The 14,599-nt window shown below is 39.3% G+C and overlaps 1 protein-coding gene across 1 annotated transcript in view; it reads left to right on the forward strand.

Moving 5' to 3' along the window:
- Nucleotides 1-14,599, forward strand: part of Ltn1 (listerin E3 ubiquitin protein ligase 1) — a 51,920-nt gene that overhangs the window by 359 nt on the left and 36,962 nt on the right. The window contains exons 2-6 of the mRNA XM_003467181.5: nt 5,131-5,334; nt 6,196-6,294; nt 7,177-7,407; nt 9,252-9,304; nt 12,411-12,591. Of these exons, the coding sequence (XP_003467229.2) occupies nt 5,131-5,334; nt 6,196-6,294; nt 7,177-7,407; nt 9,252-9,304; nt 12,411-12,591 (768 nt within the window). The remainder of the gene's footprint in view (nt 1-5,130; nt 5,335-6,195; nt 6,295-7,176; nt 7,408-9,251; nt 9,305-12,410; nt 12,592-14,599) is intronic.

The following is a 14,599-nucleotide window of genomic DNA, read 5'->3' on the forward strand; positions in this document are numbered from 1 at the left end:
ATGGGAAATTGCAAGAATAAAGACATTCCATGCCAAAGCTGTGGCCGCCGAGGCCTAGACCTGCGATTTTCATGTGTCCGCTCCACCAGGAAGGGTACCTGGATGGGACGACGGCAGTGAGGGGTTGGGAGGTGGAGGACCTGCATGGGAAGAGGTTAACGTGAACTCGGTAGGCAGGGCAGCTCGGTTCGGGTCCTCCTTTACCCCCAGAAACCTGTAGTGAACCCTTACCTTCCTCGGGATGAAGGCCAAAGCCCTCAGAGGGAATACTTAGTTTTTGGTTTACTTGTCCCTTTCCTCTCTCCGGCCTCATCTTGCACTCCGTCGAGCTTGCTCGCTGCACCTAGCTGGCCTACCTGGTCTTATCATACCTTTACCTTGCTCGCACGCTCCAGATGCTTATCTGTTAGCTGCCTCCAAAAGTCACTCTACACCTCTCGGTGAGGCCTGCCCCAGTTGTCCGGTTTTAAATTGTTATTTTCTCTACTTTCTGCTCTCCATTCGTACTTTCTTTTACTACATGGTATTGATGACTTCTACAATGTAACTTATTGTGTCTGTTCAGTAGTTTGTAAATATTTGAAGGTAGATGTTTTTAATCTGCTACTTTCATCCCAAGGAGTATTATAATGGTATATAAATATACAGTATGTTTCTGGTTTGTTATAACAGTCTAATTTTATGGAAATGTATTTTTCCTATTTTTGATTCAAGTAATTCTAGTTATTTCAACCCCATGTTTCCTTGGTTCTGTCAGTATGTTTTGAAAGAAAATAATATAAACACTTCCAGTAACTTAAATATTGTGTTGTGTTTTACTTGCATTCTTAGTCAATGTTTTACTTTCTTTTGTAAAGTTCTTCCAGAACTGGAGGTTGAATCCCTGGCCGTGGAATGGTAGGCAAATGCTTGAGCACTGAACTGTATCTCTAGCTCCTCTTTTTGAACAATTTGAGGCAACATCTCAGTAAGTTGGTCAGGGTGGCCTTGAACTGGCAGTCTTCCAGAGTCAGCCTTTGGAGTAGCTGGCATTCACTCACAGGGCTCAGTTTGTTACTTTTGAATTTTTTTTTTTTTTTAATGGAGAATTGAATTTGCTAGGCAGGTGTTTGTGCCACCGAATTTTGTTCCTGGCCCTGAAACACTCTTGAGTTAAAGTAGTAAGAATTTTGGAAGGACACAGCTATATATTCTTTTTCTAGATTCACCGTTTGTTACTATTTAGTCACATTCCGCTTTGTCTCGTTTAATTTATGGATTTCGCTGTACCTTACGTTACTTAGAGAAAAGCTACTAAGTACAGCAGCATGTATCTTTTAAAAACAGTGTCGTTCTTCTACATAATCACGAGTAATTAAAACATAGATGCTAACTTGGGTATAATACTTCAATATGTAGTCTTGTATTTACATTTCTCTACTCAGCATTTTCTCTTATACGTGTGTGTGTGTGTGTGTGTGTGTGTATATATATATATATATATAAATTTTTTTTTTTGAGACAGGGTCTCACTATGTAGTTCAGGCTGTCTTTGAATTCACTATGCAGCCCGTGCTGGCCTCTGATTTGCGACAGTCCTCCTGGATTACAGGTGTGCACCACCACACTCTAGTTTTTTATTCCTTAAGATACTTTAAGAATATATGACATCCAGTATCAGTTATACTATTTTGCTATCATTTAGGTTTCTTTGACCCAGACAGTTTACACTCCTCATATCTTGAAGGATATTTTTTAATGTATAACTTGGAAGAGTCGGGAACAGTTGGTTTTGCTTATTTTAAATTTATCTGTTTGCTTCTTAATGGTTAGAAAATTAAGTTAAATAATTTTTGGCAGAAATGATTCATGGGCCATCGATCTTTTCCACTGCATCATATTAGGCACATAACTTTTGTCTCATTAGTGATATCTGTTTAATAACTTGACTAAGATGGTGTCCATTGTAAAGTTCTTTTTCCATTGGTTTCTAAGAAATAGTACGTGGAATGGTAGTCTGAAACTATACTAGTCTCACAAACTTTCACCTAATGGTTTTAGCACTCTTTGAGGATTCTTGCTCTAATTTATTATTATTGTGGTGGTGGCTTAAAAGCTCATGTTTAATATTGACCAAGGTTCAAGTAATGAGTTACTCTGATCTTATTGTAAAGATACAGAGGGCTGAGGCAGGAGGGTCACTGAGTCCGGGGCCAGCCTGGACTACTAAGTGAGACTGTGACTTTAAAAATCCAAAACCAAAGCTGGGGGTTGAGCTCCTGCCTGGCAAGTGTGAGATCCTGAGTTCGATCCCCGGTACAAAATGAAACAAAACAAAACCAAAGCAAAAGGAAAAAAGATGATGGAACTGATATTTAGAGAAATTAAACTTTCCTAAGTTCATGTAGCCAGGAAGTTGCAGAGCTAGGATTTAAACTTCAGAGAGTGCTATTTATTGAGTAGAAAGCTGAGTACTGCTTGCAATGATAGACAGATATCTACTGTTCTTAAACTCTTGTTTGATGATACAGGATTGTAGGCAAATATTATGATGTATTATATGATTTTAATATAGGTATGAGCAAAGAGAATGAGAGAACAGAAAAGAACAGTGATTGACCTCAGGGAGACAATTGTTGCAAACACATGAGTGTTTTTAAGGATGAGTAGAAGTCTGGCAGGTACTGAAAAGGAAGGGTTCTCGGATGGAGAGAAACAGATGACACAAAGATGGAATTGTGAACAGGCACACGACATACTCAGAGATTCCTGGATCCAGTCGGGACTGGAACATGCAGGCTGGCGGCAGAATTGGCAGTTGGCAGAGGTGGAGAGACAAGGGAAGGAAAGAGGCAGTAGAGCACATGAGGAGACGTTAAGGACAGGCGGTGAAAGGTCTTCTAATTCTTCAGTTTGCTCTTTCCGCTGCAGACTCAGGGTTGCTACCTCAAAGACATGTAGAAGCCAGACACAAAGAACATTGACAAAGGCATAGTACATGAAGAATTAACTGCCAAGGATAGAAGCAGGGTTCTCAATTTTGATTAAACTGTGGATATAAGTCATTACAAAGAAATCATAATTGTAACTAGATTTTAAACTCAAAGGCAGATACTAAATAAAAGATACAATTAATATATTGTAAAAGTTTTTTTTTTAAGTTGGGATCTAGAAATTTGAAGGCTTTCCTTTTGCTCAAGTTATTACTGTAGCTGGCAGTAGTAATTCCAGCTCAAGAGTTTCTAGGTCGGCATGCTGCCTTAACTTCTTTAATAGTAATTAGGTTTTGGGGGTTTCTTTTCTTTTTTGTTTGCTTTTTTTTTGGCTTTTTGAGACAGGGTCTCACTATGCAGTTCAGGCTGGCCTTGAGCTCACTTTGTAGCCCAGGCTGGTCTCGAACTCACAATGATCCTCCTGCCTCAGCCCCTGAGTGCTGGGATTACAGACATGAGCCACCACGCCCGGCTTTCTTTGCCTTTTTGAGACAGGGTCTTGCAGTATAATTCGGGCTGGTCTTGAATTCACTCTGTAGACCTGGCTGGCCCCAAACTCATAGCAGTCTTCCTGCCTCAACCTCCTGAGTGCTGGGATTACAGGCGTGCACCACCATAGCCAACTAGTAATTAATTATTTACTAGTTCATAAAATTGTTTACAAGTGAGATTATAAAGCTGTTGCATTCCTACTGTCACCATATTTAGGCTTCAGAATTGTATGATAATTCACTGACTTCCTTTGGAACTCTTTTACTTAGGTATCAGTAGTGAGAAAGGTGAATTGAGTAATGTTAGTCATTCTAATGAAGTTTTTTTGGAATTACTGTTTTGTTTTGTTTTAGTTTTGAGACAAGATCTTGCTATGTAGTTGTGGCTAGCTTTGAATTCAACTATGTAGCCCAATCTGGTCGCAAACTCATGTTGATCCTCCTCCATTAGCCTTTACGGGTGTATGTCACCATGCCCAGTTTGGAATTCCTCTTAACTGGCACATTAAAAAAAAAAAAAATCTGGCCATATTTTCATTATTGGTGACTTAGTTCAGTTTATGTAGTTGCCCTGATTATTCCTTGTTAAATGAATTTCCAAAAACAGTTTTTATGTCTAAGCAATTTACATATTTGGGTAACATTTTGCAAGATTCCTTGGAAATAAATAGCTGTGCGGGGCTGGGGATGTGGCTCAGTGGTAGAGCTCTTGCCCTGTGTGTATAGGGGTCTGGGTTCAATTCCAGCACCACAAAAAAGAAAAAAAAAAAAAAAAGGAAAAGAAAAAGAAATACTTGTGTGTAGATGAGTTGTGTCATCTTGGTGGTTGAACTAAGACAGTGATAGCTAACCTTTTAGAAACCAAATGCCAAACTGTAATCCACAGCTCACACATTTAAGATTGGCTAGCCCTACAATTAAACCTGACCTCTGAGCTTTTCCTTTAGAAAAAAAAATTCTACATTAACATCTTTTGTCTTAAAAGAGAAGCACAGTGATTCCTGCACCTTAAGTTCACCACCACTGAACTAAGATATTTCCTCCTTAGATGAGGAAGAGTAAGTTAATTTCCTTCAGTGATTCTGATATTTTCTTCTCAGTAAAAGCTTGCTCTGTGGTACAGGAGACAACTGTGCAGTGTATCAGTCAAACCTCTGACTGAGCTTCAGAACAAAAGAGTAGTGTATCTTATGTCTTGACCTTTGTGTTGATTGTTGTATCCATAATGATGTAATTTTAGCCCAAAGAGATTAGGCTACATTTTGAATATATAGGCAGTAAAGTGTCTGCTTTTGAGGAACTCAGTCGAGGAATAGTTGTCACAAGTTAATACGTATTTGTTGAATGATGAAAAGGTCAACCTTATTATTTTTTGCATGATCACACATTGTACACATAGGTGTCCATGAAAACTATTTATGGGAAAGTCAGAAATAAAAATTTCTGATGGAGTATTTTGTTTTGGAACCCCCCCCCCCCAAAAAAAAAATCTCCTAGAAGCATTATTGATAGGTTCTTGAGGATTCTATGTTCATCTTTGGGAAATGTTGCAATACATGAGGGGAAAAAACTCAAAGTTTGTTATGATCAGAAGAATTATCAAGAAATTGCAAAATAAATATTGAACTTTTCTTGGACTCTGATTTTTTTTCTCCCTATTTTCTTAGCCTTCAAATAGTGGTCGAGCTGCAGAACTACTTGCCAAAGAAAAGGGAACAGTGCCTGGATTCATTGGTTTTGGAACATCTCAGAGTGACCTCGGCTATGTTCCTGCTATTCAGGGGGCTGAGGAAATCGACAATCTTGTAGATTCTGATTTCCGAATGGTGCTACGGAAACTTTCCAAGAAAGATGTCACAACAAAATTAAAAGTAAGTTTTCTTGTTTCTATAAAAATGATCAAGAATACCTTTCTGTTAAAAATGTCATTAGTTTATTTATTTATTTTTGGTGTTTTTGTGACAGGGTCTCACTATGCAGTTTAGACTGGCCTTTGCCTCACTTTGTAGCCAAGGCTGCCTTTGAACTCAAAGCAATCCTCCTGCCTCAGCCTCCCGCGTGCCAGGATTACAGACATGTGCCACCACACCCAGCTGTCATTCACATATTTAATGTAAAGAAATAGTGCCAGTAATTTATTCTAGGTTCTTTTATAGTTGTAGTTTTTCTGTGGCATAGATGTACGCTTTTTTGGCACCTATATTGTGAATTATAAATTAGTATTTTGCTTGGGACTTTTTAAAACCACTTTGAAATTTTGATTGTACAGTCTTTCTCATTATGGAATTTTTTTTTTTTAACTTTTTTTTTTTTTTTTCATTTTTATCGGTACCAGGGATCGAACTCACTGCCTGCTTGCAAGGCAGGTGCTTATGCCGCTGAGCTAAATCCCCAGCCCCTGTTTTTTAACTTTTTAATTTTTTTTTTGGTACTAAGAATCAAACTGAGGATCTCACCCTTACCAGGCAGGTGCTGTGCCACTGAGCAAAATACCTCTGGCTCTGGGTTTTTTTTTTTTTTGGTACTGGGGATTGAACTCAAGACCTCGAGCTTGCAAGGCAGGCAGTTATTCTGGCTTTAAATTCTTTTTTTTTTTTTGGTCTTTTTCATTTTTATCGGTACCGGGGATCGAACTCACGACCGCCTGCTTGCAAGGCAGGTGCTTATGCCGCTGAGCTAAACCCCCAGCCCCTTGGCTTTAAATTCTTAATGATGTTAATAATTGCTTTTAGGCCATGCAGGAATTTGGAACCATGTGTACAGAGAGAGAAACAGAAATTGTAAAAGGAGTTCTTCCATATTGGCCAAGAATTTTCTGCAAGATTTCACTTGTAAGTTTAGACTTTATTAGTTTATTTTGGTGCGGTGTGTGTGTGTAATAATGTTTTTTTTTTCTTTGTTGAAATCATGGAGACTGTCAAATTTAAGTGATTGATTTTGGTGACAGTTATCAAATGTTGTATCAGAATGTTATGCTGTTTAGTTTGTGTTGGAAATAGAATATGCAGAGTCTATATTTTAAGAAATTAGATTACTAGAGAATTAACCCAGAAGCTTTTCATTCAAAATCAATTTGATAGTTTTATTTCCTTTCATTTTTGTGGCAGAAGAATGAGAATGGATTGTTTAAAATCTAGCCTTGAGTTTATCTTTTTTTTGTCGATGCCTCTGCCAAGCTGAACATACATGTAATGTGATTATATCATTGAGAAAGAGGAAAAAGGAAGAATTAATTATTTTATATAATAATTTGATTTTAAAGAATCCCCAGATTCTCAGTATTTCAAAACTACCTGTGTGCGCATGTGTTCTGGGGTTGGATCCAGAGCCTTGCGTATGCAGACATGCACTCTATCCCTAAGCTATGCTCCAGCCTTTCAAAAATTGATATTGTTAGCTTGATACCTAGGTGAATTCCTTTTTTGCATATGTGTGTCAGGTATAGAACTCAGGACCTCACGCTTGCCAGGCAGGTGCTGTGCTACTGGGCTGTATTCCCAGTCCTTAAGTGAATTCTTTTTTTTTTTTGTCTTTTTCCTTTTTATTGGTACCAGGGATAGAACTCAAGACTGCCTGCTTGCAAGGCAGGTGCTTATGCCGCTGAGCTAAATCCCCAGTCCCCTTAAGTGAATTCTTAATAATACGTCTTTATAACAACTCTAAAAATTTCTGTATTTGTATATGTTTATAAATTATGTTTATATTTCCAATAGGATCATGATCGCCGGGTTCGAGAAGCCACTCAACAAGCCTTTGAAAAACTTATTCTTAAAGTAAAGAAACACTTGGCTCCATATTTAAAAAGTTTAATGGGATATTGGCTGATGGCTCAATGTGATACCTACACGCCAGCGGCTTGTGCTGCAAAAGTTGCATTTGAAGCCGCCTTCCCCCCCAGCAAGCAACCTGAAGCCATAGCGTTCTGTAAGGATGAAATTACAAGTGTAAGTGTTTGGGTCTGTTCTTCATTCTTTCTTTTCATGTCACAATGGTAGTATTTCATACAAGGGGAAAAAAACCCCTGATTTGTTCTGTACTCATACACTACAGTCAGCACAGACTTCCTTAGTCTCAGTGTGTGGAGAGTTCTCCTCCATAGCAGAGTGTTCTCTAATTTAATTCAGTTTCGATGGTCTCTACCTGGAGATAATGTCAGATGCCACAGGTGGAGGGCTCAGTCCTTGAGGTTGTCCACTTTTCAGACCCAGTCTGAAGTGTAAGCCTTGGAAACTTCTAACTAACTGGCTAAAATTGAGGTTCCTACAACTTAAGGTTCGATTATTTTACCTGATTGGCTTACAGAACTCAGGAGAAAATTCCTACCTTTACCAGTTTATCATAGAGGATGTTATAAAGATAGAAATAATTGTCCTGCTAAAGATAATTACAAGGGAGAAAGTCTGGAAGGGTTCCGAGTTTGTCATTGTGCCTCTCCACTGCCGCATAGGTGAGCTCTTACTTGCGTTCCCACGTAGCCCCATGCATTCAGCTGTCCAGAAGTGCTCTGAGCCTGTCCTTTCTGTTTTTAGTGGGGACCTTGTTGCACAGGCATGATTAAAGCATGGACTGCTATGCTGAAGTGTAATTGGAAATCAGAGTGTGATCAAATGTTACTACTAATGGGGCCATTCATATGCCTGTTAAAAATTTTTCGTTTTGACCCTGTCGTGCATGGATAAGCAATCACTGGACCTGTGGATTATTTTCACCATTTTATTCTCATGTTTTCTGTGTCACACGTGGTTCAACTTTTTGCAAGTTCGAAACCAGTTAACTATAGAAGCATTAGGAAAAGGAAGATCAAAATGTCAGCCTTCTAAATTGTATATCATACTACTACTGAGTCTGTCAAACTATTAGATTTTGCTGTAATTTAGGTGTTTGACCTTGGGAAAGTTTTGGAGCTCCCATTTCTTTACTTAGAAAGCAGGAATTAAACTTGCATTTCACAGAATGGTTATGAGATTTATTTAGTTTATGCAAAAAATGTGGTTAAAGCAATGTGCAGTGGGTGGAAAAGCTCAGTAAGTCCTCAGTATTGCTGCTGTGGATCAAGCTGATAGTGGAACAGTGCATTTCACTGTTCAGTCCTCCACTAGAAGTGGGCATTTTACCCGGTGTTTAAACACCATGGATGTTCCTCCTCCTTCCTCACAGAGACACTGTTATGTTTTTGGTGGGCGGGGAAGCTCACAAATAGAAGGAGAGGAAAGCAAACCTAATCTCTCTCTCAGTATTTCACTGCGCTGCTGAGTGTATTGAAATAAACTAGTGGCCACCGTGCGCTACATAGTTGGTTCAAGGCCAGCCTGAATGACATGGTGGGACCCTATCTCAAAGACAAGACAAAAAAAGAAAGAAGTCGTGGCCAAGAGTATTTTGTGAAAATTTTCTCTTGATGGGAACTGGATATGTGGGAAAGAATCTTACCCCAGCAATTGCCCTATGGAAGGTAAATGGGTAAAACTGAGACCTTTCAGTTTTGCTACTTGATTTTGCTGTTATGATTTGGTTTATGGGAATTTTTCTTTTCTTTCTTTTTTTTGAGATAGGGCCTTGTTGTGTAGTACAAGCTAGCCTGTACTCATTTTGTAGCCCAGGCTGGCCCAGGCTGGCCTCAGACTTGTGGCGATCCTTCTGCCACAGCCTCCTGAGTGCTGGGATTACAGGTTGCACCACCATGGCTGGCTATGGGGATTCTTATGAATTGTACTTACCTATGCTGTTTACCATTGACAGCTGAATAAAATCTGAAGGCATTGGTGTTTTCTTTCTTTTCCCACTCTAGGTGCTTCAGGATCATCTTCTAAAAGAAACACCCGACACACTTAGTGACCCACAGTAAGTCACATTGTTTTTGTGGAACTCATGTTAGGGATTTATTTCACTACAGTTACCCAGGTCTTACTTCAATGTGACATTCTCTGAAGAACAAACTATAGTACAGATTTGAAAATAATGACAGTATACTACTACTGTATATGCTAGGTGATAGAATTTTCAGCGTGGAAGGGAACCATCTGATAGGATTTTGGTGTGGCTGAAAAGATAAGAAATATGAAATAAAAGAGACCTTTATTTTAAGAACGTGGGGAGAGACCCCCTGAACTTCTGGGGTCTAGCATTGTCTCTGGGGTCTGGCATTCTCTCTACCAGACACATGGAGTGGGGGCATACATGTAGCTTAGGTTTGGGGTGGTGCCTAATGGGCATTAGTGATGCACAGGTAGCCCATTGGTATTCATTTTGCGCCACAGGTAAATTGCCTAGGGACGGGAAAGGTGACCTCAAGATATTCCTTGGTTCCACCTCCAAGGCTTCACGGGCTACCATGTCTCATCTGGGGCAAAAACCTTTCATTTCTGTCTTTTGATTATTAGGAAAAAGGGCAAAGATTTTCTTTCTTTTACTGCTTCCTGCTGGAAGGGGGCGCTGTACTGGGGTTTAGGAGTGTTGATGGGATGATGGTTGATGCCCATGTAGAACCTGGTGCCAGGTGTTTTAACCAGGACAACTTTATCACTGGTGAATACCCATATGTTAGACTGGAAAAACAAACAGACAAGCTGTTATGAGGAGGCAGGCCACTATCATATTTAAGGCCCAGGTAAGCTAGAAGGAAAGGTGCCTTTGATTTAGATATGTCATTTTATCAGGACCATGTTGAGGTAGAATCATTGCCACAGTATGGTAGAATTCTGAAAAATAAGTGTGGGGTTATGAGAGGTGATTACTCCCCCATCTGAAAGGGTAAAAGTTAAGAGGGTAGGTAGGTAAGACTTGTCTCTGGTATGTATGATGTGGGAGTCTTTAGGAAAGACTGTTGATAGTCCTGCTGTAAAAAGGATAAGAAATTAGGAACCAAATTGGATAACAAAACATGACACCCTGAGAGTTGTGGCTGTGAGGCCTTGGTGAGGTGGAGATGAGTGGGCAAAAAGATGGTTAGATTTAGGGCTGGAAGGACACCACTTAGCCTGAGTGATGTGAAACCAGGATGGCAGTCTAGCGACTTTTGCCGCTGTTGAGGTTGCCAAGAAGACCAGATATGGACCGCTCTAACTTGGTTGTAGTGCTTGTGATGATTTGCTGTAACAGGACTTTAGTAAGTATATCAGCAGTCTCCCTGGTTGTGGGAAAGGCTTTTGTGTGTCCTGAAAAACTACAAACAGAGGTGAGAAGATAAAAATCTGTCAGTCTTCACCAGGGTTGTGTCTGAGAAATTGGTGAATATGAAAGGAAGGGGGTGATATGTATCCCTGAGGAGAGGTTTACTAGTGATAACAGGTTTAAGCTGTTGAGGCCTCAGAGTGTCTGGGTCAGTCTGCATAAACACAAGGGAATAAAAAGGCATTTTTAAGATTTAGGACTGTAGAGAGAGTGGTGGAAGAAGGGTTATGAGAGCATGGTATAAGGGCTTGGCACCACTGGGTGGATTGGGAAGAAGCAGTCTGGAACCTGCATGAAATTAGGCCTTGTCTGTTAGCCATACAGCATTCAGCCAGTCTTCTTAATTTTCTTGCTAGTCGTGGATACAGGCACTCTCCCCACAGTCTTAAAATAAAGTTGCTTTTATTTCATACTTCTTGTCTTTTCAGCCGCGCCAAAATCCTATCAGATGGTTCCCTTCCACGCCAAAAATTCTATCACTAGGTACTGTGAAAAGTGCTTTTACTGACAGGTGGTCTTGTCACTTCAGATTTTCTTGGAGCTGTTCATTGATTCTATTTGAGAGATTTTTAGATTTTTCCCACATTTTCTCTTTGACAGCAATTAGCAGAGACTATTTGTAGGGTTGAAAATAGCTGATGAAAGTGTAAGTAATTGTATCTTTTTGCTTTTTGTTTTGCTTGAGGCAGGGAGTCTCCTTACCTAATTCAGGCTGGCTGAACTCACTGTATAGCCCAAATTGGCTTTGAACTTGTGGTAATTTTCCTGCCTTAGGCTTCTAAATGCTGAGATTATAGACTTGTGCTATCATACCTTGCTCAGTAATTCTACTGAAAGAGTAGTGGAATATTTTATGTTTACTGTTATTTTCTAATTGAAGTTTTAAGAATCCATAAAATAGTCAGAGATGTCTTGATATAATTTGCTTCTGAGGGTATGTACTTGGTCACGTATTTCAAGCCATGGTTTTTCTTCTAATTTCATCTCATTACCAGTAAACTATGTGGTTAAAATTCTGCGTGTGTTAATATTTTGAGGGGATTTGACACAGTAGAAGTAGAAAGTGAAAATAAAGCAAGGAGTAGATGTGTGATGATTACAACATTTTTAAAGGATGATGTGTGATTGAAAAATATGGTATTTAACAAATTTATTCATGTAAAAATTATTTCCATTAAGGCTAATCAAAGTATTGTCCCTCACCTCCGACACATTCATCCTGTCATTCTTGCCACTTTCCGAAGCTGTTCATGAGTCCTCCTTCATTGGTGCCTTTGTGGCTGCCTTGGTGTCCTCTGAGTCTATTCAAGGTTTAGCTTTTGTGCTCGTTTAGACGTTGGGGAAGAGTCAGAAGTTGAGTGGGGCCAGGTCCAGTGAATAATGTGGAGGAGGAGCCGCTCCCCTGTGTTCTGAGCCTGCCTACTTGTTGGGGGGCCCTCACCAGCACTCTATTTCTCATCATATCTCATAAAGACGCTCATGGTGGGGCCGGGGATTTAGCTCAGCAGCGTAAGCGCCTGCCTGGCAAATGTGAGGCTGTGAGTTCAATCCCTGGTACCAAAAAACAAAAACGAAAACAAAACAGATGCTCCTGGAAGACTTCCTGTAGGAATGGCCTCAGTAAGCGGCAAGAATGATGTATGTGTTCTACATGAGTGGGACTGTTTTGAGGGAGATTAGTGGTAATGTCATGCCTTTGACTGTAAGTTTTTTAAAAATTTGAACATTCACCATCGTTTGCCTTATTCTCAATGCTTGCTTTTCTTTTCAAATCGAGAACTGTCCCAGAGGAAGAAAGAGAAGCTAAATTCTATCGAGTTGTAACTTGTTCCTTATTGGCATTGAAGAAATTGCTTTGTCTTTTACCTGACAATGAGCTTGATTCTCTGGAGGAAAAATTTAAATCTCTGTTATCACAGAATAAATTTTGGAAGTATGGAAAACACAGTGTACCTCAGGTATTTTAATCTAATTTTATTCTTAAGATATCTTAAAATATTTTTCTGATTTGCCCCCTTGCTCTTAATAGATTATGGTTATTGTTCATATTTATAATTTTGTAAGCACAATCTTTTTTTTTTTTTTTGTCTTTTTCCTTTTTATCATTACCTGGGGATCGAACTCAAGACCGCCTGCTTGCAAGGCAGGCGCTTATGCCGCTGAGCTAAATCCCCAGCCCCTGTAAGCACATTCTTGAAGGAAATCATTCAGGGCTGAATTTTCTCGCTTACTCGAGTGTTAATTCTCTCCTCATCCTCATCCTCCCCCTCTTCCTCCTTCCTCTTCTTTTTCATGCTGGGATTCAAACCTAGGGCTTCACGTGCAAAGTCTGTACTCTATCACTTGGGTGTCTGTTTTCACTTTTTCATTTAGTTTAGGTGTCAGTCAGAGTAGAATATATTACTTTGTTCATGGCACTTAAAATTGCCGGTGTAGGTAAGACTCTTATTTTATTTAATGTGCTCATTCTCTTTTTGTCCCTATCTCCTGTTCCCCCTCCATTTCCAGTAGATGATTATTCTAATATGTCTAGTGTATAATGTTTTGTGTAGTCCATTCTCCTCATTCATGATAGTGTGTTCTGTAACTTCAGCATAAACACTGAATTAGTGAATACAGAAACGTTGCTTCTAGGGGAAATTCAGGATTAGGTTTCTGTGGGCCTGTGCGCACAGCAGGTTTTCAGTGAATCAGTACATAACCCTGTTTTATGTGTTTGTAAAGACATCTTTCTTAGTATATGTGTTTTTGAGTTAGTAACATTGAACTTAGGGCAGAAAACTCTGGAGCTCATGGCTGGAGGAAGCTTATCTAAGCATTTGCTTGGTAAGGCACATTATAGTCTTTGATCCTGGATACAGTGGGTAGCACTGTAGCACTACACACAGAGGCCGCTCAGAGCTCACCAAACAAGAGTACAAGAATTTTGAAAAATTGGGCGAATAGTTTGTGAATAGGATACTTACTATAGGATGAGAGCTAAAATAAGAAGGCAGAGCATCCATCATCTTGTTTGACCTCAGCTAAGAAAGTACATTTTTAGAATTTCCTTGCTAATTTTAATTTCCTAGAAATTTGCTAATTTTAGTTTCCTAGAATAATGTTTTATAATATTCGCCACAGTGGATATACTTTAGGGTTTTTACTGCTTCTGTGAAATGGTCTTTTTAATTACATTTTCTGTTTTGTTCCTAATTTTATGTTTAATTACATTTTTTGTTTTGTTCCAATGTATAGGGATATTATACTTTTTATGTTAATTTGGTGTTCAGTAACTCATAGACTTCTGTTCTAATACTTTGACTTTAGATCTTAAAATATTTATAGCTTGTTACATTGTTGCAGTTATAGTTATTTGGGTTCCATTCAAAGTCTCTTTTTTTTGTTGTTTTTTGTCTTTTTTTTTTTTGTCTTTTTGAGACGGGTCTCACTATATAGTTCAAGCTGGCCTTGAGCTCCCTTTGTAGCTCAGGCTGGTCTCGAACTCGCAGTGCCTCCCACCTCAGCCTCCCGAGTGCTGGGATTACAGGCGTGAGCCACCACACCCGGCCATTCCAAGTCTCTTTTTCCCTTGTTTCTTTGTATTGAATCGGTAATCGAGTGCTCTCTGAGAAGTAGTGATAGCAGGCATTTTATTCTTGTTCCTAACCCCAAGTATGATATTTGTTGTAGATTTTTTATCCCCCTTGGTGTTTTTGAGACAGGATCTGACTATGTGGTTCAGGCTAGCCTTGAACTCACTTTGTAGCCCAGGCTGGTCTTGAACTCACAGTCCTCTTGCCTCTGCCTCTCCAGTGCTGGCATTACAGGTATGTGCCCCCATGCCTGGCTAGTTGTAGATTTTTTTTAAGTTTTCTTTTTATTCTTAATTTGTTGAGTATTTGTATCATGAATGAATACTGGAGTTTTCTTGGTTGTTTCTTCTGATAATATTTGTACGAACATAATATTTGAGCTTTGTTTTTA

Source organism: Cavia porcellus, unplaced genomic scaffold (assembly GCF_034190915.1).
Source record: "Cavia porcellus strain 051 isolate PalLab524CR breed Dunkin Hartley unplaced genomic scaffold, mCavPor4.1 scaffold_7, whole genome shotgun sequence".
NCBI lineage: Eukaryota > Metazoa > Chordata > Mammalia > Rodentia > Caviidae > Cavia > Cavia porcellus.